This window comes from Centroberyx gerrardi, chromosome 8, assembly GCF_048128805.1.
Source record: "Centroberyx gerrardi isolate f3 chromosome 8, fCenGer3.hap1.cur.20231027, whole genome shotgun sequence".
Lineage (NCBI taxonomy): Eukaryota > Metazoa > Chordata > Actinopteri > Beryciformes > Berycidae > Centroberyx > Centroberyx gerrardi.
Genome location: NC_136004.1, coordinates 22,501,916 through 22,529,783, shown reverse-complemented (window position 1 = coordinate 22,529,783; position 27,868 = coordinate 22,501,916). Strand labels below are relative to the sequence as shown.

Genomic DNA, 27,868 nt, shown 5'->3' with positions numbered 1-27,868 from the left:
ACTTTAATTAACTCAACTTTGATTGAGCTACAGCCACCAGCTAAATATCTGTTTCATATCACCCAGCATGTTTGCTTTATACATGTCAGTAATGTATGTGTTGACTCTCACATCCTGCTCTCTCTCTCTCTCTTATATGTTTGATCATGCTGGTTAAATTGTATGAACACATGATCTCATGCTGTTTGCCTACAGTAAATGTCACACTCAGTTGGAGACCAAGGAGAAGAGAGAGCGACAGAGACAGATAGACAGAGACAGACAGAGAGAGAAATAAACCACTAACAGTTGGAGAGCAACAGAAGCCTTAAATTGAATACATTATAATGTTCATTATAATGTTCCTAGGCTGCAGCCATTTTACGTGCTGCACATAGGATGCATTTTGCTGTGCTGACAGTAGCGATGTTAACTGATAATGCATCATGCCTTTATACCTCCCATGGAAATAGTTCACACCTGTCTAAACAGCTTTGCTCGCCTTGTTCTACCCAGATTTTTTCACCAGAGAGTCAACGAAGCTGCAGCCAACAGACCGGAGTCAGTAATGACGAGGTTTGTTTAATTGTAATAGAAGTATGACCATTTTAGAGTTGTGTTTCTCGCTGTTGTTAACTGCCTCAGATAAACAGACTGGGCATACTGCCACTGAGTGAATTCAATTTATTTCCCAATGAATAAGTTGCAAAGGTCATGCTTTGAGCAGAGTGCAGCTGGAATAAACAATAGATCTAATTGCTTCTTGATAGATGTTACTGTGTTCACAGTTACATTAGTTTCAATGAGGTATTCTAACAATGGTAACAACATGTTTTATGGGTATCTGAAGGATAAATGTAGAAACTTGTGCCTGACAAAGAAAAATAAAAGACTACAAATAGATTTCAAAAGGTCAACACATCCTTTTAACAGAGAAATCACTTGTTAAATACAATTCTACCTGCTCAAGACAGATAAGACATGGGGAAGGATACAACCTTTGATCAGCAGTTGTCAAAACAGAGATAAAGCCTAGCGTGTTATCCATTGTTTGATTGTTTTTTTTTTCAATATTCAACAATAGGCATGACAACGAATGTAAACACCTGTTTTCCCTCAATATTCCCTCAGTTTTAGAGTGAATTTGGATATTTTCAGGGTTTCCATGTGATAATTTATGTTAACAAGGGATATACCCCCCCTACCAAGCCCAAAACACCCCACCCAGAGAATAACTCTGTGTTTCTGAGCCCAAGACAGGAGTTCCTCGTTCCTTATCAGACAAGACAAGGAGTTTTGTAATCTGTAGCCATTGGTGACAATTGGATGTAGAAACCTGTTATAGCAGGATCTGTCCCACTACACACTGAGATACTGGTGAGATATGGAGAAAAGACAGAGGAATGCTGTGGAAAGAGATATAGATGGAAGGGGAGAGACAGAGAGAGAGATAGAGGAAGAGAGAGAAGGAGGAATAGCAGACAAGTCAGTCAAAAGACATAAAACAGTGGGAGAGCAGAGTGCTGCACACCTTGTTAGACACCTTGTTAGTGTTCAGCCAGTCTGCTGTTGTCCGCTGAGTATGGACTAGACAATAAAAGAGGAGGTTAGATAGAAAAGTGGAGTGGCTTATGCAGTCACAGTGGTCAAATCAGCGTGAGAACATAGTGCTGTAGCTTGTTATATCTGGGAAGAGGTACACCCCGAGACATGCAGAGAGTGGACAGGAGAGGAAAAGAGACAGAGAGAGAGAGAGGCAGAGACAGAAAGATGTAAGTTTAAAGTGGTCAAGATGGTGTCACAACCGCATTATAACATGCTTATTATGTCTGCATCAATCATGGTACACATATATAGGGCATTAACAGGATATGATGATGGTTTAATGTTCTGCCTGGCCGTTCTGTAGCGGGATCCGCTGCACACTGACCATCGTAACAGAGGGAAGGCTAGATGAAAGGACAAATTGAACAAAAACAAGTGAGATTGAGAGGAGTGAGAGAGAAAAAGAAAGAGAAAAGGGGGGATAAATGCATTATATATGTCATCAATACAACCAGATGGTGCAAGAGAATGCAGTTCTAACTCATATTTTATTTTTATCTGGAGAAAGACATACTAAAGTCTGAACAAATTGAGCAACTTTTTTTTTGATGATTGTGATTGTTTTAACATTTTTCCATTTGGCAGTAAAATTGCTACACTACTGACTTTGGTTATATTTACATTGAATATAGTATCTGTTTTAGAAGCTGATATGTGACTATTTATATCCACAACAGCTGTATTATGTCTTTCTGTCTGTCTGTTTTTTTGTTCTTCATTCATTCATTCATTCATTCATTCAGTCATGAAACTGGTCACCAAGTTGTGTGTGTGTGTGCGTGTGTGCGTGTGTGTGTGTGTTGTTGTGTGGTTTTGTTAAACTAACCAGGTCTTACACATTTTTCCCCCTGTCACCTGCTGCAGTGGTTACACACACACACACACACACACACACTCACACACAAACACACACACACACACACATGCCTGCACACACACACCACCATCAGTTACACTGCTGTGAAACTAGTGTCAGCTCTGACATCTTATTTGTTTTGCCTCTTAGGGCCATGTCCACAGGAGACAGGACCTGTGTGTGTGTGTGTGTGTGTGTGTGTGTGTGTGTGTGTGTTTGTGTAAATGTAACTAACCATGTGCAGCTGCATGTGTGTGACTGTGTGTGTGTGTGTGTGTGTGTGTGTGTGTGTGCACTTCATGATGTTTTTTTGCCAGGATTTCAGCAATAAGTTGCCTAAAGGTACACTGTCTGTGGGGAAACATTAGTTTTCATTGCAACAGAAAAATGTGAAGACCACAAGCAGGGGAAAAAACATTTCTAGGAGGGAAAGGGAGGGCGACAGCATGGCAAATTGTACGTTATTGGTGGTCTCTAGAGAGAAAGAGAAGGAGAGAAACTGAGAGGGAGGAAAAGAGTATTGAGAAGTGTGCAGTATGTTGAATTTATTCTCTAAAGAGAAGAGAGAGAGCGACAGAGAGAACATTTGTTAAAGCTATTCCCTGAAGGCTTGCTTATAGCGCTATACTTTTTCACATTTTACCTGTCTAATCCCCGGAGATAAGGGCCACTTCACTGCCTAATCAAATTAGCCACAAATGCAATTACGCACTCTAACTTACCAAAATTACAAAAAATAAAAATATAAACCAGCCTCACTTCTAATCCATTAGGACATCAATTGATTTCCATTCTTTTTTAACTGAGTTTGAATAATCAATGTCGTTCTGAACTTTGTACTTATAACTCATATCTGTTCTGACAAAATAACAATTCAACCTCATGACAGAGGAACAAGAAAAAGAGAGGAGGAGGAGGAGGAGGAGGAGGAGGAGGGGTTTACTGAGACAGAGAGATGGCAGAGAGACAGGGAACAATGTGAGAGCAAAAAAAAAGAGAGATAGACAGAGAGAAACTTTGTAGAGACAGTGAGAGCACAACTTGTGGGGATGAGGTGTCAAGAAACAGGGTGAGAGAGCAAGAGACAGAGAGTCGCTGTCATCCATCGCCTCTGTCCTCCGAGTGTTGCTTTGGAGACGGGGGCGGAGAAGTGAAACTGTTGTTTTCTAGCCACCACAAAAGACAAGGATGACTGACAACGCTGCACTGATGTGTGCCTGTGTGTGTGTGTGTGTGTGTGTGTGGGTGTGTGTGTGTGTGTGTGTGTGTGTGAAGTGAAGTGTTTTTTTGTGTGCGCTCTGGCATGTGGGTATGTGTGTGACTGCACATTTTACGTTTCTTACGATTACTATTTCATCGTGCAGAATAGGGCCGTGGTGTCTCAGGGCAACAGCAGTTCAACAGTTCATCTTTTCTCTCTTTCTCTCTCTCTCTCTCTCTCTCTCTCTCTCACACACATACACACATATTGATATACCTGTGAGGACCTTCACTGACTACATTCATTCCATTCCATTACACTTTACCTCAACCTTAAACCTGCAATAAGCGATATCAGACCTTAAAACCAACCCTGAAACTAATGTGTGCTATGTGGAGATTTAATTGCTAGATTTAATTAACTAGCTTGGCTCATCCCTTGCTGTTAAAAAGCGGCCCTCACCCCCTCCCATTCCTGAAGATTTCCAGGGAGTAAACTTAGTAAACTAGTGAACTTCCTACCTACCTCTTCACTTGTCATTGTGGGACATGTAACCGTCAGCGGGAGAAAGATCTGGACACTTCTCCATAGCTACGTTTAACTTTGCTATTAGCCTTTATGCACGGTGCTTTGTAAAGTTTGTCCTTGGTAGGCTCTCCGTAGTGCAGTGGCTTTGCTGTGTGTTATTTACAAATGTGTTGCGGTTTCTGTCACCATCTAGTGGTCAGAAAATTAAAGCCTTAACCCTCTCCCCTACATGCCTAATTTTAACCCTTACCCTAACCTAAACCTAATCCTAATCCTAATAGAACCCTAAAACCAAGCCCGAACCCTAGAATATTATCTTGAAGAAATGAGGACGGGCAAAATGTGCTCACCTTGGAGTGTATTCCTCATCTTTCTGTCCTTATGAGGACATTTTGTCCAAATACACACACACACACACACACACACAAACACACGCGCGTACATGCACATGCACATGCACAGACACACACCCCAAGGGACAAGCAAGGCAGACACCTTCCAGGAATATATATGATGTAACGGTGAATTAAGTTGTGTATCTGTGGAAATTGCCTCAGTGCGTGGACGTACTGTCCTTGATGGAAGGGGGAGGAGATGAGAGAGAGAGAGAGAGAGAGAGAGAGAGGAAAAGGAGGGACAGACTAAAAGTGAGAAAGTGAGAGGGAAAGACAGAGGTAAGACAGCATGAATGAGAGAGAGATGTTGGAGAGGAGTGACAGAGAGAGAGAGAGGGGAAAGGAGATGTGAAATATTGAGAATGACACCGTTTAAATTGAATATGAGTGACTCAAACACAATCACCGTCAAGTGAAGGGCCTTAACACACATATAAACACACACACACACACACACACACACACACACACACACACGCATGCACATATGCGTGCGCATCTGCAAAAAAGGCAACACATGCACATATTCAGAGACGCACACACGCGCACACACACCCACGCAGTGTCCTAGTCGAGGGAAAATTGCTGAGAGAGCCATCTGTCAGAAGTTGCACTCAGAGAGGCAGCTATAGTCTTATTGGTTTGATAGAACAAGACACAGTCTGCATGCAGTCACCCATAATGAGACCACATTAGCTGCTAGCCGAATGCAGTATGCGTGTGTGTGTGTGTGTGTGTGTGTGTGTGTGTGTCAGTATGTGTTTTGGTGAGAGAGAGGGAGAGACAGGAGAAATTGGAGAGTATTGGCTCTAAGCTGACTGGTTTAATATCGTGTGTGTTACAGTGTGTGTGAGTGTTGGTTTTCTATCAGATTGCTGTATAATTTGTTTCCACACACCCACAACATTTTGGATACTTTTTGGTCTAACTTTTTTGCTTCGTCCTTTTCAGATGTAGTTTGAGATTCAACAGAATTTTGAGGGAAAGACGAAATTTATATACAGTATAAAAAGAATATTCTACTTCAACTTGGTGATTCACATGGGAACGCGTTTTCCCAAATGGGCAGTCAGTAAAAATGCACCACAGAGTAAGATGTGTTTTGGGCTGCTGTAAGTTCACTTTAAAAATGTTACCTTTACTGTCAGAAAAAAGAAAGAAAAAACTTTTGTATTTTCTGTGTCTGTGTTATCTTGGACAGGAGTCTTTTAGATTATTTTTTTTGTGAAATGGTTTTCAGCTCCATAGCCCTCTGCTTAGCATTGCTAGCAAACACTAACAACTTCTGCTCTCTGTTGTATCTCACCATCCAAAACACTGGTGCAAGTGCTTTCTGGATGGACTGAAATGACTCACAGTGCATTAAGCACATTTAAAAGCCAAAACTATCCCTTCAACTCCATATAACAAAGCCAGTGTTAGTGTTTTCTATTACTACCATGGATGCCATCAAGCTGAGATATTAATGAATAGTTATATTCATCACTGCTTTTTAAACAACTTTTAGATGTTATAGATTGGCTGAACACTGGGGTGTGAAACTTGCTCCTCCTCCAGTGGGAAAAAGCCTTACTTGTGCTGTTTGGGATATGCACATTGATACACACACATCCACATGCACACCAACACATTCACACAGACAGCCTTGACTTCCCGATGGATGTTGTAACCCTTATATTATACACAGATTGTATTGATCTGTATATAGGAGGCGAGCAGGGAAACAGCCTGTAAATAAGCTCAAAGAAATTTCTGCTGACTCAGTCATTTTTATGTTCCTTTCAACTGTGAAAAGGAGGCAAAACTGCTGATGAGGCCTGAAGAAAGGAAGAGAAGAAAAGAAATGAGTGTTTTCTGTAATAACTCCAATGTCGAGCGATTTCTGCATACATTCACACACACACACACACACACACACACACACACACACAGCACAGTACCCAAAGCTACCCCAGCTGTTGTGGAGGGTTGATAGGAAGTTATAACACACTTTCTATATGCACATTCACAAGCATGAGGGCACACACACACACACACACACACACACACACACACACACACACACACACACAAAGAGGCCAGGAGTTTATCTCCAGTCTCCACACTTAGCCCAGTGCAATCTGGAACTTCACTGGCTGCTCCATCTTCATTTATTCCAGGAAAAAATATTGCACCCCAAGGCCAAAAGGCAGCCAATTTAGATGAATGTTTACAAGCGATGACGCAGCAAGTTGGTCGGAATGTCTCTGAAGGGCAGGCACACAAACACACTCGTATACACACACACACACACATACACACACACAGAGTAAAGTTGATCACGATTTTGCCAAAGGATACATTCAGTTGGAAATACAAAATTTGAGTGAAACTGTGAAAAATATTTTATACATGAGAGATTCTGTAAGCAAGTGTAATGTACTACAACCTTGCTTCATTTCACAAAACTGGATACTGACATTTCTAAATCAACAGGGTTTGCTGTGTAGTTTGTCACAACTGATTAAACAACAGCGGCCATCATCTTGTTTCCAGGAAGTATTTTATTGTTTATTCTTAGCACAGATATCAGGAAGGCTTCTTTAGGGCTACATTATTGAGGGACCATAGTTTTGTGATTGTTAGTGACAGAAAGAGTGAGTAAAGACTGTTGTTGAGTCACGCATCCAGATCCCCGGATAAATACATAAGCAAATAAATAAAACACACACACACACAGATCTAGAGCAGAGTCGTATCAGCTGAATCCCAAAACCCCGACGACAAACTTCAATCTCTGCCTTCACAGATTTTGGGTGAAAAACATGGATGGAAAACCTATTCAGGCTTTCTCAGTTCACCCCATTAGGCAGTCAGAGATATTTCCAACTTCACCTGCACTCTGTGACACTCAAGACTGTAGTCCGGATATCACAATTAAGGCATTGAGTCAGTCTGCTCAAAGTACTGAACAGGTGTGTGTGTGTGTGTGTGTGTGTGTGTGTGTGTGTGTGTTGTGTGTGCGCATGTGTGTGTGTGCGCATGTGTGTGTGTAGTCGTGAGGGGATGGCAGAATGGGTGTGAGTGTGTTGCTGTCTGTGCACCAATGACTTTCCAGCTGTAGTTCTGCTACAAGAAAAAAAACTTCATTATAAATGAAATTTCAAGGCCAGAGAGAGACAGAGAGAGAGAGAGAGAGAGAGAGAGAGAGAGAGAGAGAGAGAGATCCAAACCAAACTGCTGAAAAAATCGATTTGAGAAGTTGCCATTTCCAATTATTTTCAATTCTTGGAAAAGGGCCATCAAAACACTTGCTCTCCGTTTTTGCTCTCATTTTTTGTCCAAATGTAAAACATTAACTGTACTTTCTTCCATAGGGACAACTAGGGTGAAATGTAATAATGTAAAGTGTTATCTCTTTCCCCTGACTACACACGCACACACACCCACACACACACACACACACACAAACACATAAGCACAAAGACACATCCTCTTGCTCTATCTCACACACACACACAAAATCTCTTCCCCTCTCTCTCTATCTCCCTCTCACACACACACGCAGACACAGCTGATATCTGCATGGTGAGCACGCTCCGCAGCACAGCTAAGTGGGGGAATAATTTGCATTTCAATCTTTTAATTTGCTCTCTTTTTGTGAAATTGAGCCGACTTCCACGAACTAACCGCAGTGAGTACAGAACCCCATTTCAACGTCCCCCCTAAGGGTGATTCTGTACAATTTGAACATCTTTTTTTTTTTTTTTTCCCTGTTGAACTCATATTGAAACTCATATTCCTATTACACACATTGAACTCTTGTGGGTTTTCAAGTTAAGTCATGTTCTGAACATGTCGACTCGGCAAAGATACAGAGTGAAAGAGACATTACCCTCGGAAATCAGATTGGAACTTCTCTGGTCTCTGTAACGGCAGTGTAACAGGGAGACATAAAATCCAAACAGAGAGGAGACATACAGCAAGAACAGACTGCAGCACACATTTTTCCTTCAGTGCATCTATCTTAAATATAACCAAAAACAGCTTGTCACCTTACAAAATGAGGTCTTTGTCAAAAGAGTGGTGTGTTGTGGCCCGCTGTAATCCTTCAAGGCACACTGATGTGGTTTAGGTAACATGTATCCCAGAAAAAACAACTGCCAAAGTAAGTACTGAAAACAACACGTTCAGTTCTTCACGTTCACACTCAACTGACATCTTTGAATCAAATGAATGTGTTGTGTTGAACCACCTGCCTTGGCAACATAATAACATACCTGAACGTTCTGCAGCTCAGTAATCAGTTATGACTGTTATCTATTTATTGTTCTTAATCATATAGTTTGAAATCGAGTTCAGCCTGTGTCTGTGTACAATCAGACAATGGCTTTGTTGAATAGTTTTGATTGGCTGTCATGCATTTGCTGATTCATGCTGTTAAAGTAGTGTTTTTCATTACAAAGGTAAAAAAATAAAAGATGCACTCACAAGGAAACAATGCAATTTATGTAATCAAGGATCAAGTGTTTCCTTTTTTCTTAGTTTTGAATTTGGGCAATTTTAGTTGAAACTAGATGGCATTCAGTAGAGCGCATTCCTCCACCAACGCTATGCAATTGTCAAGATATATCAGTTTCACATGTCGGATTTTCACCAAAAGTTAATATTTTTTTGCATGGCCATTACCGACTTGTTTCACATCAAGAGATGCACACATTTTCATGACTGGACCTGAAATGGGACATGAGATATGTTCAAATTCTAGCCACTTTTACACATTTCAGCCGATTATCACAACACCACATGACCAATCAGCACTATATCTGTTCAGTAGCCATTAGGGCTTCCCTTCTACCACTGGACCAAGTTTATGTTTAAACCGGAAAATGAGCTCTCCAGTGCCCCCATGTTGTTTGATTGGGCCAGTAATGGAGGGTTTGCCTCTTCTTCTGTCTGCTGATACGCCACAAAGTTTGATGGTGTTAACGTGATTCTGTTCAGGAGTTATATGCCATTTAGTGAGAAGCCACGGCCACGCCTCCCTTTGGCCAATCAGTATGAAAAGTTTGTCAGTTCTTTCTTGCCCTGTTACCAACCTCTCCACAAAGTTTCATGCAAATCCATTTAGAACGTTTTTGTCTGCTAACAGACAAACAAACAGAAAGGGGCGATAACACCCCGTCCAACTCTGTTGGCAGAGGCAATTCATCTATTTTGAGTGCACAGTGTAACCTGTTGGCTGTAGCCTGTCACAACTTTGCCAATGCTCGTACCTTGAAACAAATGGAGTGAGCTGCATTATTTCAGGATATTGTCCCGTTTTTTTCCAAGAAAATTCTTGAAACAAGTGAAATTACATCAGAAACAAGTGACATTATCTCACTCCATTGACCAATTTTTTCACTTGTTTGAGGAAAAATCTGATTTTAAGATTCAATGAAAGATTTAATGACTTGCAAAGATGGACATTTTTTGCAGCGTGCAGACACATGCCTTTTCTCTGACTTGTTCGTGTGTGTGTGTGTGTGTGTGTGTGTGTGTGAGTGAGCAGAGAGATTCTGACAGTCTTCATTTCCTTTCTCTGGTACATTACTTCCTGGAAGAAGGAGCGAGTGAACGACAGATTGAACAAGTGTTCATATCTATCTATCACATCTATCTATCCATCCTTCTCTTTCTCTCACCCTCATCTCTCCATGCTACGTCCCTTTCCTTTCCTTTACTCTCGTCTCTCATCTCCTCTCCTTCTGCCCTCCTCTGATGCTCCTATATCCTCACCTGTTTCTTTCTTTCTTTCCACCTGTCTTCCTCTCCCACACTCAACTCTGCTCTCCTAATCTCCTCTTCTGTTCTCTGCGATTCCCAGCAAATGTTTTGATGTTGATATAGCGTATAAATATAGTGCTAAAATGAAAGTTGAGATGGCGTCCACAGTCGTCCATCGCTGCCACTTGCACTGTGTTGTAAAATTGTGACCTCAATATTTTTCTGAAATCAGAAACAGTTTTCATATGAATTTTTACTATGCTATAATATCATATTGTGAAACTTTTGTGCTTGTTTTGGTTGACGTTGAACTTGGCCACTTTCTTCCTGTTTGCTGCTCTCCTCCTTTCTCCTCTCCTATCTCCTACCTTCCCCTCTTCACCTCCTCCTCCCTCTCATCTTATTTTCTCATCCCTCTCTCCTTATTCCTGTATACATTTGCACACAATGTCCCCCCTGCAATGCATTTCTTTGTAAGAGTCTGTCATTGTGTGTGTGCATGTGTCTGTGTATGTGTGTGCTTCAAATACAGGTGTACAAGCGTGTGTGTTTCTGTGTGTGACTGTTCACGTGTGTTCAAGTGCATGTTTTTGTGTTTGTGTGTCTACTGTATGTGTGGGTGTACATGTCAGTGCCAACAGGGTCCAGAGCTATTTGTGAGGATCAAAGGTGAATCATTGCCAATATGAAATATTAATAGCAAATTCATGAATATGAATACATATATTGAAGTGATTATCATAATACAAACACTCCTTCAACACATGTTACAGTTAGGATGAAAGGAAAATAAATTATATAAATGATAAGATGAATTTATGTGAGCTTTCTGTGCTGTCATACACAGATGCACAGACACATACAAAGAGAGAGAGAGAGAGAGAGATTAAAACGCCCCCTTATTTGTCAGATCTGCAATATTTGTACCTGAAAGACGATGAAATAAGTCTTGTAAACCAAGTATAATCAATCCATCTTTTCTATGAAAGATTCATATCCTACTGTATGCTGTGGATATGAATAATGTGGTTGATTGATGACATTTAGTAATAAAAATAGGTGTTTAAAAATCTCACACCTACATATGATGTCGCCTGTTTTCTTGGAAATGCAGACAGCATACCAAACACAAAGCTGATTCAAGCCTGCGTCAAGCTGAAACAAACAGGCATAGAATATAATTTTCACATATAACAATCATTTAAAATACATCATGAGAAGTCCTCTTGCTGTTGTTTAGACAGCTGCTGCAATTAGCTTGAACTAATATGAGCTAAAAATAAACAACTAGAAATATCTCACCTTTTTCTCAGCTGATAGAATATGAGGATCACTCCTCCACAGCTCTGAATCAGTTCTACCCATGGCCTCTCACATTAATTAAAATGTATATTATTTTATAACGCCATCAATTTAATAAATGTAGCTAGCAAATGCACACGCACACAAACACACACACACACACACACAAACTTAAGCAAACACGCTATACATCCGCTATACATCTTAGTCCCCAAAGAAAGTATCTCGGTGGACAATAATCGTGTCATCATGGAAATTAGGTAATCCTGTTTATTCCTCAGTGGTCCTCGCTCTTTGGTTTTGGTGTGTGTGTGTGTGTGTGTTGTGTGTGTGTGTGCCTGCCTGTGCATTCCGTAAACCTTATCATTGCCACCACTTGCCCTCTGTCTTTTCTTCTCATTCTCATACCTTCACACTTCTGGTCTTCATCCCTACGATCCCCCCCCCAAACTCGTCTGTCAGACACACACATACAACTCCCCCATGTTATATATTGATATCCTGTCATGTGTTGATGATGGTTTAAGGTGCTTAGGAAATCGGACAGCATGCTGGGAAGGGAGATAGCGTTCAAGGAGGGAAGAGGAAGGGGTGAACCGAGGCAGCCTTTAGAATCGTAAACGCTGTGCATCTTAATGCAAATCCTCAACATTACTGGCCCGCTGTAGCCTTGTGATGATGGCACTTGATGGGTCGAATAAAATTGCTCATCACATGGAAAATCCCCCTGCACTTAGGCTGCAAGCCAGGGATATTTGAGGTGACGCGTAGACGATGGAGAGATTTAAGGGCAGAGGACCGGAGAGGAGGAGGGATGAATGCACTCTCTCACGTCTTCCCGTCTTTCTCTATCCCTCTCTCGCTTTCTCTCTCTTCGCCCCGGCCCCTCCACCCTAATATGTCTTTCCCAAGTTGTTTATAATCACCGGGGCGCCGTCTGTCAGAGCAGAAAAAAAAAAAAAAGAGAGTGAGGGAGTAGCAAAGGGAGAGATAGAGGGTAAATAAATAAATAATGATTCCTGCAAGTCATCAGACGGAAGAAGGGTATAATCTGAGGCTGTGGAGGTGCTTGCTCAGTGGTGAGATTTGAAGCTTTACAAGAAAGCCACACATATATAAAACCCTCCTGGATGTGCCCACCGCTCGGCTGGCTTCAAAGCAGCACTCATCTGGAGCTACCTTTAACTGCAGAATGTCAACAAGGGGGGGGGGGGGGGGGGAGAGGAGAGGAGAGGTGGAGGGAGGCAGGGAAAAAAGTGAGAGAGGGAGGGATGCAGAGAAATAGAGTGAAAGTATGTTTGATGCAGATGAACTGAGGTAATTTTGTGCGTCAAACATGCAACAAAAACAGCTTCTGTATCCGACCGATTTTTCAGCCGTGTTTCTAGCAGCTCCTGTTTATTTCACTCAAAACAAATTAACAACAGTAGACATGTTTATTTGTCTTATCGTTTTTTATTGGTTTGTTTTTTGTTATTATTTTCCGCCTCAGAATATATACAGGAATTCAACCATAGCTCTTTAAGATCCATCATTAAAATGAGCCCTTCAAATCAAAATTGTTATTATGTGATACTAGGTATGACATTTTTCTGTCTTATTTTTGTTGGAACCTGAGCTTAAATGTGTTTAGAAACCTGTTTATCACTAATTCCATATAATTATCGCCATTCAGAAACATTTTGTCATATCCAAGCATGTTCTGCACCCTGGGGAAACTGGAAGCTGTTAATTACATTAATTGTAATTGCTTATATTGGTGATATGAGGTGTTTGCAAGGCACCGGTGATAGGAAATGCAAATTTGAAAAACATGTTTTTGTCAACTTAAATTGGCTCTACTAACAAGTTGATGGGTTTTACTTGTGTTTTCTTTACTTGGAAAACATTTTAATTCTCTCTCTGTTCTTCCTGCTCTTTCCACTCAGTGGAGAAAGAAAACTACAACATTCGATGATATGAGTAATCATGTTTTATTTTGACTTTCGACGGAACGTTCTGATACTTTGATAATGAAGAAGCGGTTTCTTTAACGAGATGCTGCTGCTTTGAACATTCTCCTGTCAATGTGGGAAGTTTGAAATATTGTGTAGACTTTGTTTTGTTTTGTTTGTAAGACCTGAGGCTTTGAGAAAACATTTTACAACAATATGATTTGATGTGTTATAAATTGGATGATCAGTTAAGTTGTTTGTGTAAGGTTGTTTAGGCAGTGTAAGAAAATTTGAAACGGAGTTTCACAGAATGACATCATGTATATTATTCCTCTTGCTTCCTGCTTATTCCTCCTATTCAGCGTCATGAGGGGCTGGTGCCAATCCCAGCATGCAGGGAAACCCTAGACAAGTTACCAGTCCATCACAGGTACGGTGGCCATTTTAGGACATTCTCAGCTGCCTTTGTCATTTGTAGATGTACTTCGGCAGATTTAGCTGGACTTGTGTCAGGTTTAGCTGTTCTTTGTCAGATTAAGCTGTACTTGCATCAGATTTAGGTGGACTTGCGTCAGGTTTAGCTGTACTTTGTCAAACTTAGATGGCGTTTAACAGATTTAGATGGACATTGTAAGGCTGAAGATGTTCTAAAATGGCCACCGTACACAGGGCTTGTGCATGGCATATTTTACTAAATTGCACAGTAAAGGAGACCATTACAAAGTTGGTCATCTATCGAATTTGAGTATCCTTGCCTTCCCATTTGAACGACTGAAGTAGAATTCAACAGTTTACATTCAGTGCATCTACTCTTATGGGGAGAAACGATTTGCAGTCGCCTTGTTCATGTTATCAAGGAGACAACTAATTAACTTCCCATTTTAGTAACTGTCACTCTTTATAATTACCTTTTCTCCGTCCTGTCAATGGAAAATGTCAAATCTATAAATTTCCCACTTCTGTTAATTACTCAGTGCTGTAACGTTGTCGCTGGAGTAACCTGGCGGTTACAGAGATCGTCCCGCAGGTGGATGGTCGCATGTTCGATCCTTGTCAAGCTGTCAGTGTCCATCCCTGCCAAAATGTCCTTCAGCTGGACACTTGGACTGTGAAAGAACTAAAGTGTGGTAAAAAAGTTGCATCATTTTGTGGAAGGATTGCAGTAATTCCAACTGAGAGCTGACATCAGCTGAACACGGTCCAACTTCCCTCTTCTCATTTAAAAAGCCCTAATGAACTGTTCCTGTTCGTCTTTCATCCAAGAGTAACTGAAGTGTGATAGCGCAACTTTGGAGAGAAGCCTCAGAACAGTTGGCAGTAGGAATGTAGATTTAAAAAATGATGGGCGTTTCATAGTCATATTCGCAGGTCTAAAGATAAGAAGGTCTAAGAACCGTGAACGGAGTGCTCAGCCCCTCCTCACTGGCTAAACTTGTAGAAGGGAGAGGAGAGAGAGAGATTGATTATTCGTACATTTCAAAACATTTCTCAGCCACCTGCCTGTCAGCTAATGTCCTCTCTGATGTTGTTTGCGGAGGGAGATTGCAGTGCCAGATGACAGTCTGCACAAGTGAACGCCTCAAGCACTCCTCGCCACACTTCAGTGGAATGAACCGGTGGCTGAAGGAGATCCTTTGCATCAACAGCAAGCAATGAAGAGGATGGAGGCCATTGTCCGTAATCACAGATGGCTTTGCTAACGTCTTCTTTTCTACCACTTTTCCAGAGCGTCCAGGCTCAGCCCAATAGCCTTTATCACTTTATCGCTTTGCTCAGCTCTAGAGTTGAGTTGAGTCAAGAGCGCCCCAACCCCTTCAGCAGTCGAACCCCAACTCCTTTGTCTTATTGACATTGAGATGCTGGCTGTTTTCCTGACACCACAAGACAAACCTCTCCACCCTCTCCACCCTCTCCTCCCTCCCCTCTCTAATCCTAATGCGTTGTTCTATTAAGGAATCTGTCAAAGTACTCACCGCCATCTCTGACACACATCTCTATACTCAGCCTGCCAGCAACACTCCTGGTTGTTTGGGTGCGCTTTGAATTACAGCCTCCTCATTTCTGTATGTCATGCTGTCGTGGTTTTTGTCACGGTGGAACAAATGGCATCTGGTCATTTTTTAGTAGTTAAACAGAAACTAGGCTACAAGCACAAAAAGAGGGAGATAGGGCACAGTTTTGTCTCCATTTGCAATGTTGCATTTTACTCATGTAGACAGTAACCAAATCCATCTTACAAGTAAATCAATCAGGGAGGCGAATGATAGACCACTTGGTCGCAACAGAACCAGCTATGTCGAATTCTTTCAGACTTCATTGCTTTGTAAATACACTGTTGTAATGGTAAAAGGTAGCTAGTAATCAGTTTATAAATAATAAAACGTTATTGTTATGAGTTTATTCTCCATAACACACATCATAGGGTACATTATTGTGGTGATTTTCAGCATAAAATAAAGACAAACAAGAGGAAAGGCAATAAAATGCATAAAAAAGTGGTGGTAAAATGTCCAACCTGACAACATACCTCTGCCACAACAGAGTGATTGCTACAGCCCACTAGGCTAATACCTGCTCACAGGCTGTGCACTCTGATGTCTCGGAGGAGTATAAAGAAATAAATTCATTTTTACACTCTAAGCAAAGGGCAACATAATGCACTGAGAGCTGGATTATCATCTGTCCATGCAGTCTTTAGGAGGACAGAAAAGCGTTGCATTCTAGATGGCTTCTGAAAGTACAGTTTGCCTGTGGTGGTTTCACATCCAACCTTGTAACATAGCAAGGTCGGTGAAGTGAACCAGGGTGGTGTGAAACAACTTCCTTAAAGACTGACGCCTTTGTACAAGTGACTCCCCCTGGAAAGCCTGGCTGCCCCTGTGTGTGTGTGTGTGTGTGTGTGTGTGTGTGTGTGTGTGTGGCTGGTGTAGAGCCTGTAAGCCTTTTGGTGCCTGAAAAGGCTGTTCCTCTCTCTCTATCTCTCTCTCTGTCTCCTCTCCCTCTAAATGTCCAGGGATGGCCTCTTAGTCACCCAAACAGGATTTACAGGCTCTATATACACACACACACACACACACACACACAGACAGGGTCAAGGGCTCTTCGCCCCACGCCTCCTCCTCCTCACTGATTACAGTTTGTCTCTCTGGACCGAGGGATGAGGGATGAGGAGGCCCACTGCTATCATATATTTAAAGTAGTAGAGCACTTAATTTGCTTGCCAGATAGTTATGCAGCATCCTGACTTGGCAGATGTGTGAGGACCAAGTGCACGTTATATTTCCTTACATATGTTTTTCAAAGCACCCTAATGCCTCCGCTGGCCTATGGGAATGCCAGCCAGAATTTTGCTATTCAGTAAATGATATAGGGGTCAATCACAATCAAGGGAAATGCAAGGAATACAATAATAGTTTGTGCAAATTCTCGCCTAGCACACATTTTCTATCCTATTCAAATCAGTGTGCTGCAAATAAAAACCTGAGAAAAAGAAGGATATTTTACCCATATCTTCTAAATTTGGTTGGAACGAACTAATTCAGGATCAACCTTAACAGAATCTTGTAGATATTCACCCTAATGATGTATTTTCTTTTTTCTCTCTATTGGTCACTTGTTCAACATGTTCCTCATTATTTTTCACTCAACCTTTACTCTCTCTCTCTCGCTCCCTCTTTTCTTATTATCTCTCTTGGACTCGAATCATACAGCAGCAATGAAACTTTGACACCCTCAGTTGTGTTTGTGTGTGCATTTACCTGCATGAGCCCAAAGGCAGGAATATGGGGAAATTAGGGCAAAATCAGAGATAGAGGAAGAAGAGAGAGAGTGTCTATGAGAGAAACCTGACATAAGAAAGAGGGAGGATTAGAAAGAGGCATAAGGACTAATAACTAGACGAGAGTATAAGACTGTAGTTGGTGGTGTGGTGAGACTGGACAGCTCTCAGATGGGAATTCTGTGTAACTGTTTTCATGTCTAACAGGATATTACTGAAAAAAATCATGTTCAGCAAAACCCTTCCCTGGATGAGTAAAGGTTAAAAAAGATCAGTGATAATGACTACTAGCCAGCTAGTTGTCCTGTCAGTCAATCTGAGAACACTTTTACCAGAGACGTGGCTGGAATACAATCAAGAGAGAGGGTCTGGGAAATACTGCCTGGGAGAAAACAACGTTTGCAAAAGAGTCAACAAGTAAGGAAATTGTGAAATAAAGGAGATGAAGGCGGATTACAATCAAGGGGGGAAAAAAGTGAATGAGAATACATAAGAGTATTCCTTAAACGATTGTGTTATTTAGTCAGCCAGCCAGATATCAAGCAGTCAGACAATCGGATCACCAAATTGGAAGAGGTGCAGACATGAGAGGATACAGCAGACATAGTGCTATCAGTCAGAAAATGAGACGGAAAGGCAGTTGGTCTGTCAGCTAGCTCAGACGGCAGCTAGTTAGAGAGTCAATCAGTCAGTCAATCATACAGCCAAGGGACCAGTCACTCAGCTATCTAATCAGTCAGGTAGGCAGCCAGGAAGCCAGCCAGCCAGTCAGTCAATGAAGCAGTTGAAGGCTACATGTGAGTCTGATTCCTCTTAAGCAGAACGACTTCCTTATCCTTAAGACCTCAGGGGAAGTGTCACCATGCCAAATCTCCAATTCACTCCTCTTGTAGTCTCACTGTAGACATGGACTATCTCTCCACACCGAGCCTTAACTAGGCTTGCAGATTGTGCTTACCAGGCTTTCCCCATTTGGAGGGGGAAGGAGGAAGAAATAGAGAAATGCTGTGTGCCCCCGGGCAAGAGGGGACACAGCAGTGAATGAGAGAGAAAGCAGGAGAGATAGAGAGCGAGCGACATGGAGGTTAGAGTGGAGAGCTGTACTGAGGGGACACAGCAGGGCGTCTTTGAAGCTGCCAAGCTGACATCCACAAAAGCTCCTTTAGGATAGCTATGCCTCCTCTAGAGTCCACAAACATACACACATATGCAAATGGACACACACACACATATACACACACACACAAATTCACACACTCTAAAAATAAACTAAAAGGGCTTTCATGAGTGGTTTTCAAGACACCCTGAACAGGTACCTTGAAGAGCACCAGAAGAATGACTCCCCAAGGGTACGTTCAGACGACGCCTTTTGCACGTGTTTAAAAAAGCAAGGAGAAAGCCTGCTGTGTGTGAACTTGGCTAGGACTAGGCTAACTTAGCTATAATAGCTGATATTATAGCTGATAATCCTTGTGACGAACGGATGAGCTTTTCCTGCATGGTTGTTTTGCAGTCACTCGTGTTTATCATCGATGTTGATTGGTCTGCTGTGGGTAACGTACCACGCTCCCAGCACTTCCTCCGCGCAAAAGTAGAAGCACTTTCTACTATGGTGCGCTCATGAAAACACTAGGTGTACCGCCCTGGCGAAGGAGAGAGTGCCTATCCCTTGAGCGCGCGGAAAACAATGAAGAGAAGCGCGCTTAAATGTGTGCCACCGTCATCGTCTGAACACATTCTAAGTCCTAAGGGGACGTGTCACCATGCCAAATTTACAGTTGCGTCCTTCTGTAGTCCCACAGTGGTTCCTTGAAAGAACCTCTGCAGAAGAACGACACCCTTATTCCCTCCGCCAAGGAGGTTATGTTTTCGGTGCCGTTTGTCTGTTTGTTTGCCTGTTAGCAGGATTACGGAAAAATTACTGGCCCGATTTTCATGAAACTTCGTGGAAGGGTGTAGCATGGGCCAAGGAAGAACCCATTAAAATTTGGAGCGGATCTGGATCTGACTCACAAACAAGCAATAATAGCACGAACCTTGGCGGAGGTCTGCTATCTCCGAGTGCCCTTCAGTTCTAAGATAGGAGTATGTGGGACAGTTCCTTGAAGATGCCCTTGAAGAGCTCTAACATACAGCATGGGTGTTCTTCAATGAACCCATTAGGCATATACTGTATATGTTAGCAACCCTAAGGTGCTGACTCGCTGATGTGCTTGTGGTACAATTGCATGCTTACATACACACACACACACACACACACACACACACACACACACACACGACACACGACTAAATAGCTGGCAGACTGAATGACTGAGTTGCTGACTGCCTCCTATCTCCTATCTCCTATCCTATCTGTATGGCAACATGAACATCCATCTGGGTGTATTTCACTGTACAAAAGATGGTTTTGATAGCACAATACACTGTATGAAAGATGGTTTCAATAGTACAATTCATTGTTTATACGATGGTTTTGATAGTACAGTGATGTATGACTGTTTGTATGCTTGTGTGTGTGTGTAAGAATTATTTATTCTTAAGAAATAAAACGTGCATATTTCATATCATGTGCACTGCCATGTCTGTTGCCTCACTAAAGGTAGATAAAGAAACAAGCAAACAACAAATAGCTATTTTTCAATCATTGCTTTACCTGTTGATCTAATCGTGGATTTCAAAGCAGGCTACATTGTTAAAAATCAAATCTTCTTGGAGTCAACACAATGTTATACGATTACACAAAATTGCACAAGATTACAATGATGATCAAATTCTATCACTTTTTAGGACCAGTACCTCTTTCGAAATTCACTGACAAACAACTTCCAACTTTAGCTGTTGTGGGGATTAGCTTTCTCCATCAAGATTCAGTTTTGTGTGTGATTTTTTTTTTCCAGCGCTCAGTATTGATACCGACTGCAAACGTTTTGATTTTGCTTTTGATTCGTCATCAAGAGCAACTGAATAAAGTGAGGCATACACCCTCTATCTGAGAAATTAAGCGTATGAGGTTCAGTTCTCCTCTCAATAAACATCCAAAACTGATTCTAAATTGTAACTGATCATGGCTTGTCTGACGTGTTGTGCATCAATTATTGTTTCATGTTTTTTATCATGATATATCAATTTGTGTGTGCCTCACTGTTATATCAACTGTGGATTAGTCAGGAGCTGGTGCTCAAGTTTACAGTGGAGGAGAAGTTCCTGAAGTTTTGGCACCTTTAAAATGAAACAAAAGCCTGTCTTCAAATAAACCGTATCAAGGGCCTTTTCAACCCACTCAAGGCTTACTTAGTTTTATTGACTTTCATAAATCCAAGTTTATATCATTTCCTACAAAGGCGATCCCACTTTCTCTCTCTCCCTCTCTCTCTCTTTCTCTCTCTCTCCCTTTCTCTCTCTCACATCTCACACACACAAGATGTGCAGAGGAGAGGATAACCTTTTCAAAAGGTCTATTGTTGAGAGCTTGGTTTAATTTAGACAGTGTCCAGGGACACACAGAACTATAAAACACCTAAAACAACTAAACAAAAGACCCCCTGACTTCAAATTTTGGGATATTTAGATGCTGGAGCTCAGCAGAGGCATTTCCCAAACCATATTAAATATTTTATAAAGGTCACTTACACAGCCAGGAATCAACATGAAAATTACTCTGGGACTCTGCAATACGTTTCCTTTGGGGTCTTAATCAGTCCTCCCTGGATATTGCCAATATGAAAACCCCAAACCCCAAAATACCTACTACAGGTGGAATGATTCACAAAAGTCATGTTTCAGAAGCTATTGAAGTCCAAGATATTGCGGTCATGGTCTGGCATATATTTGGACATTTTTGGTGTATTGTGGGGAAAAATGTCTGTGCATGCTGGTTGCATTTAGTCTTGGAAGAAAAAAAAAATCTCAATTCATTTTCCTACTGGCAAATCCACAATAATTCCTTGTGAATAGTTAACTGCATGAACTTTACCAGAACGATTTTTTTTTTTTTTTTTTTAAACTGATAAGGTTTTATTGCTAAATACATAACCTCCAAAAAGCTTGTTGGCTTTAAACATAGTGAAAGTCAGTTTCATGTTTAGCAGGCCACAAGTAATTGCAATCAATAACAGGAGATTGTTTTTCTCTAAAAACAATTAATTATTTGAAACAACAACAGATAATTTAAGTGTTTATTAATTTACATGTACATCTATTTACAGAGCGTTGAGACTGGGGTGGCAATCTGAATTAGTACGCTAGGGATGAAGCTGAAGTGAGAGACAAAGTGAGAGTCAGGTGGGAAATGATAAAGTGGGAGAGAGAAATACACACAAAACACAGACAGAGTGAGATACACGGTGAGAAAGCGTCATAATAAATCTTTTATTAAGGAGGGCCTGCTGAACGGGTTCAGGTTTACACACTGCGCTGTGGATTTTCTTTGTCAATTTTATGAATGTTTTGTGTTCTCAGCAGGTCTCTCTTCTCTCAAAAGAGATCTCTATCTCACTGAGACTACCTGATAAAATATAGGACAAATGAAATGAAAATAAAAATTTCATAAGCACCGCACATGTGGCCCTCAACAGAGAAACTACATAAAGAGGCGTGAAAAATGAATACGCTTTCAAAACGTATAACAAGATTGAGGACCTGGATGAAAGTCACACCTTTCTATATCAAACACATAGGAGGATAGATGTCTGGGAGAATAGTGCAACACACACACACAAGCAAACAAGCGCATACACATTCTCTCTCTCTCTCTCTCACACACACACACACACACACACGCGCACACGGTGTTATAACATTATTTGAACAGAACATAGAGTACAGTACAACACAGTATAGCGCCTTAAGGCTGCTGGCAAACCCTCATGTCAACAGCAAATTTCCTGCCTAAGATAGATAAACCCAGAGAGAGAAAGAGAAAGAGAGAGATATAAAGAATTTGAATTTAATCGAATGCAATAAGGTACTCAGAATAAGGCGTGAGAGAGAGAGAGGGGGAAAGAGCAAGAAGACAGAGGAGAAAGATAGAGAACATATAGAAAGAGAGAGAGAGAGGAGTATGGGATTGCGTGGGTGTCAAATATATTACCGAGTCTTGGCCGGGGGAATTGGGAGCGAGGCGAGTGGCTGTCGGTCTGAGTCGACGTAGCAGCGATCCCCTGCTACAAGGATGAATGAGGCTAATTTCTAACAGGCTTCAATAAAGGCAGCAAGGAAGAGCTCATAGGCTGCAGATCAATCATCTGTGTGTGTGTGTGTGTACGCATATTGTCTGGGAACTTGTGTGTCTATATGTGTGTGCGTGTAAGTATGAATCGGATGGGTCACAATCCAACTGAGCGGAATAGAAAAGCCACAAATCGATGTGTGGTATTTTCTTTTTTGGTTCCTGAACAAATAGATTCTTTTTTTTGGAGGGCTGAGGTTAGATTGACAGTCATTTTTGTAGCTCACAGAAAGTCGAGGCAGGTAGCTTTTACTGTAGCGCAACAAGACCTGAGAGGACAAGGCCAGAAAAGCATTTTATAAAGCGAGATGGGGATAAAGAGGCTTTATATTTGAAGATGGACAAGACACTTTTCACCGTAATGTGCTCAAGGCAGCATTAAAGCTTAATGGGGAGGTCTGTGGACAACAATAGTCTGGCAAGCATTTATATTTGCTATTCAGACTGATCTCAAGATTTTTTTTTTTCAAACTAATTTATTGCAATAGCATATCTTCGTCTGATTTCAAGACATTTCAATTCAATTCAACCTTTATGCCAACCTTTTTACTTTCCTTTTTGACTATTTTTTCAGCGTAAGTCAAATTTTGAAGAACAAGATAAAAAATGTACAAAATATCTTCAAATAAATATGCATCTAAAGTAAAAAATCAATTGCCAAGCTTGTGCTCGGGGTTATGAGACTGATTAAGTCATTTTCAGGGAGATGTAGACAGTCATAGACCACTTTTACACAGAAATATTAAAATCTCAATCTCAAATATCTCTTTACCCATAGTGGCAAAGATCTGGTCTTTTGATGTCTTTCTACAGGAGCGTAAATACGATTCTCTGCAGTTTCTCCCCGTTTAGACCGCTCTAAGAACAGATCTGTGCCAAAAAAACACACCCTAAAAGATTATGGTTGGATTAACATAGCTCTATTTCATTTTTGTGTTTCTTAAGTGTGTTGATATATTCATCATTTTCAAACTCTCGCTAAACGTTCTCTGTTTTTGTCTCCCTCTCTTTCTCTCTAGGTGGAGAGGTGCCCTACACCACCCTGGCTACCAGGATGATGATGGGGGTTTGGTGGATGTTTGCTCTCATCGTCATCTCCTCTTACACTGCCAACCTGGCTGCCTTCCTCACCATCACACGCATAGAGAACTCCATACAGTACGTATCCGGCACAGTTTGGTCTCTGCTGTCGGCAGTGGCAGCTCTGTGACTCTTACTATATGACTATTTGGAAGCACAAGGTTTTCTTTTGATAGTGGTGATGCGATACAATGCCAGACAATCTTCAGTTATTACACATAGCCAACACTTAATAGACTTACCTTAGAATATAACCTGGGCAAAACGTTTCTGTTAAGGCATTCAGTCTAACACACACACACACACGCACACACACAAATGGGCAAATACACACACGCTCTCATGCAGAGGCACATTACACATGTGCATGCACAAATACACACACAACTGGATGTGTACACACACACACACACACACACACAAATTCAAACATAGACAGGCAGATTGACATACACACACGCACGCGCACTTAAACACACACTAGCACACACTATGCACCATATCATGTGCATACAGTGGCGCATACATAACAGATTCTTGCTCACACACTGACATGCACAGACACACTGCAGTCTTCCCCAGTGTGCTTGATAGTAGCTCAGTGTGGAAATCAATCCAAGGAGACAGACATAATACTAGAGAGAGGAGAGCTTCCCCCTCCCCTCTTCCCCCTCCCCTCTTCCCCCTTTCCTTTCTCTCTCTTTTCTTTCCCCTCCTCTCTCTCTCCGTCCCTCTCTCCCGCCTTTCTTCCCTCCGTCTTCACCCTGCTGCGGGATAGCAATTTCCTGTCTGCCTCAAGTTTGGATCTATCATGGTGTGTGTGTGTGTGTCTGTGTGTGTCTCTGTGTGTCTGTGTGTGTGTGTGTGTGTGTGTGTGTTTGCAGCTGTGTTGAAGTGAACATAGGCAAGATAAAGAGAGACAGAGAGAGAGAATTAGAGAGAGTATTTTTGCATGTTTCTCTCATGTTGGGGTAGATAATGTGTAGATGCAACTGTTAAAGCCCTCCCCTCTCATTGCACACACACACACACCACACACACACACACACACACACACACACACACACACACACACACACATCCCACACGTTATTTCCCTAAGCTCTGTGCCCTCTGTTTATCTATCCTTGTGATAATATGTTTGCCTGCTTCTCTCCCGGTGGCACTAGGAAATTCTCATCTCTCATTGGACTAATCAGGATGCCAAAGCATCCGGTATGCCCAGCAGTTCCACAGTTAATTGTGCTTGGCTTTGGAATAAACAACATTTATTTCTCTAAATCTCATCTCTATCTGTCTCTTAATTTGTTTCTGTCAGTCTTTCTCTCTGTCTCCTGTTTCCCCCCTCTCTCTCTCTCTCTCTCTCTAGCAGACCCCTCCTCTCTCTATTTTATTTCCTTTATTGTTGTTTCTCACTCTGATACATGCTGCCTTTTCCACCCACCCTCCCTCTGTTTCCCTCTCTCTCTCTCTCTCTCTCTCTCTTTCTCCTTTCTTTTATCCCAAGCCCTTCTCTCCAGTTACAAGGGAAATAATGTTCAAAAAGAATCACTTTCCCTGTTTCCTCTTGTCTATCCTCTCTCTCCTCTCTCTTGTGTTTTTTTTTTTGGTTGTTGTTAGTTTACATTAGCTGTCATTAATGCGAGCCTCTCAGTTTGCTGCCTCATTCAACATCGATTCAGCTAATTAAGGATTTCCATAAATTTTAATGTATTATCTTTAATGTGTTGATTCTTCTGGGGTCATTAGTGGCGTAATTACCACCTAAACAGCAGCACCCGCACGGCCTTGGGGCCCCCAAAAGATGGGTGGTGGGGTGAGCGGTGCTTAAGAACACACCCAAAGTAAACTGAAAGCAATCATGAAGCATAACAAAACAGCAATAAAGAGAAAGATTAGGAGAGCGAAGAATAGTCAACAGTGATGTTGTGATTAGCATGCTCTGTTATCTGATAAATACTTGATTTACATATTACATAGACTGAGCGAGTGAGTGAGTGAGTGAATGCATTTGTGAGTGAACGATTGAGAATATGAATTAGTAAGCAAGCAAAAGAGCAAGCGAGCGAACGCATGGGCGAGGAAGGAAGCGAAGGAGGGAGGAATGGAGGCAAATGCTCTTCTTAGTGTCTTAGTGAGCCGTCAGGACAGACAGGGCTTTTAAGTATTAATGCCCTTGTTTCATCCTGGAAATGAAATAACAAGTCAGCGTTCAGAACCCTCTCTGGACTATTTCACGCTTGGATGTTTTCACTCAATTTCAGTGTGAATCCTTTAGGAAAACAGTGAGGGATGGCAGCGGAGAGTGGCAAAGAGAGGGAGCAGGAGAGAGAGAGAGAGAGAGACAGACAAAGAAGTATGAACATTGTAAAGTGGACTGGAAGTGGAGAGAGGGAGGAACTTGGAAGAAAAGATGAGACGGATTAAGAGGAGAAGAGGTAGAGAGAGAGAGGTAGAGCTTAGCAGAAAGGAAGATAGAGAAGGGAACTAGGAGAGAGGGAAGGAAAGAGGAGAGAGGGAGAGTGCTTGGGGAGTGGGGAGGAGGTAGAGAGAGTGAGGAATGGATTTTGAGGGAGGTAAGAAAAGGGCACCGGTTTAGAGCGGAAAGAGATGGAGTGCAAGAATTGGTGTCGGGATGGAGGGATGGAAGGAAGGAGGGATGGAGGGAGGGAGTGCTTGAGAAAGAAAAGCTTCCTCTCTCCTGTTCCAATCTCACACAGCAGATGTCGTATTTTCTGCTTTGCTAAAGAACGCCAATAAAGTAAATCAAGTGTGTGTGCTTGTGTGTGTGTGTGTGTGTGTGTGTGTGTGTGTGTGTGTGTGTGTGTGTGTAGGCACCCATGTATGTTGCATCCCAACAGCTAAGACAGCAACTTCACAGAGATTGGCAGCCACTCATTTACTATTTTAAAGCCTCAACCTGACTTTTTTTTTAAAGGGTCATTAAGTAATTTATGACTTTTATCACCCTCTGTCAGCGACTAATGCATTGTAGCAGCATTGACTGGTTTCTGGCACAGCTTACGGTAGCCTGCAATGGACAGAAATATAAAAGTTACATATTCAAAGCAGAGACAGGTAAGGTAGCTAATTAGAGCAGACGGCCCAACAGCAATGTCTACTGGAGAGGTAATAATGCAAAATACTACTGCTTCGGCATTTCTTTTTATGACATCAGTCGCTCGCTCATAGCACCGTCTTTGAGCAATTGGAAATGAGGAGGGATACTTGATCAAAACTTGACCTTTGGCCCACACATGATCAACAATCAAACCCCTTTAGATATATTATGGTCATTTTGTGCTATGGGGCAGTAAAATCTTACGTAATGCACCTTTAAGTATATCAATTATGGGGATATATGCAAAGAAAATTAATCTATAGTGTCAACTGATTATGCAGGCCACCAATACTTCCAATATTTACAATCCAAACAAAAGTAAAACGTCAAAATATATCTACTCTAAAGAGCATGTTAAGCTGCTACATATTATCAGTCATTGCATAGTGAGCTGTGCCAGGCAATTTAAGGGTGAAAAAAATTGTTCTAACTGCACATTTTAGCTGTTAAGCTGTAGCGCAGCTCCCCGTTGCAGATTAAGACTTTAACCAGGTGTTGTGGCTTTGGCCCACACTGAGTGCATGTTGTTGTTCAAGGTTGCACAGCTGCCTGCAGTGCCTGAGCGGACATTTGTTAGTAAGTTAATGGACTGATCAAGGCCCAGCTAGCTTCCCCCCAAATTAATTTCCCCACAGAATCGTACAGCCAAGATCATCTTTGTCCTTTGGCTTTTCGCAAAAAAACAAAAGCTGCTTTTTTTTAATCTGCTTAATTAAATGCTTTCTGAATAACTTGTCTATAACCTGTTTTTAACACCAGAGGTAGCATAGTAAACAGCAACCCAATCCATTCAAGCAAACAAGACAGGTAAGATACAGGTGCTAAATCCTTGTTCTCCTTAAAGGTTACGCAGCTGTTTGTTTTGCTGAGCAGATTACTGCAGCAGAGTGTTGAACCACCGCTCTCCCCAAAGCATTTTAACACTAACTTCTGTGTCCTTTGGCTTTCACACACAACAAAAATGACCAGATATGAAGTACAGTTTCTGTCTTCCATACAAATTTGTGAATCTATCTCTATTCTCTCTCTCTCTCTCTCTCTCTGTCTCTCTCTCACACACACACACACACACACACACACACACATACATATGTACTCTCACTACAGATAT

The 27,868-nt window shown here is 41.6% G+C and overlaps 1 protein-coding gene across 1 annotated transcript in view; it reads left to right on the top strand.

The window, feature by feature from the left end:
- Positions 1-27,868, top strand: part of grid2 (glutamate receptor, ionotropic, delta 2) — a 543,340-nt gene that overhangs the window by 449,031 nt on the left and 66,441 nt on the right. Inside the window, exon 12 of the mRNA XM_071907238.2 lies at positions 23,576-23,714. Within this exon, the coding sequence (XP_071763339.1) occupies positions 23,576-23,714 (139 nt within the window). The remainder of the gene's footprint in view (positions 1-23,575; positions 23,715-27,868) is intronic.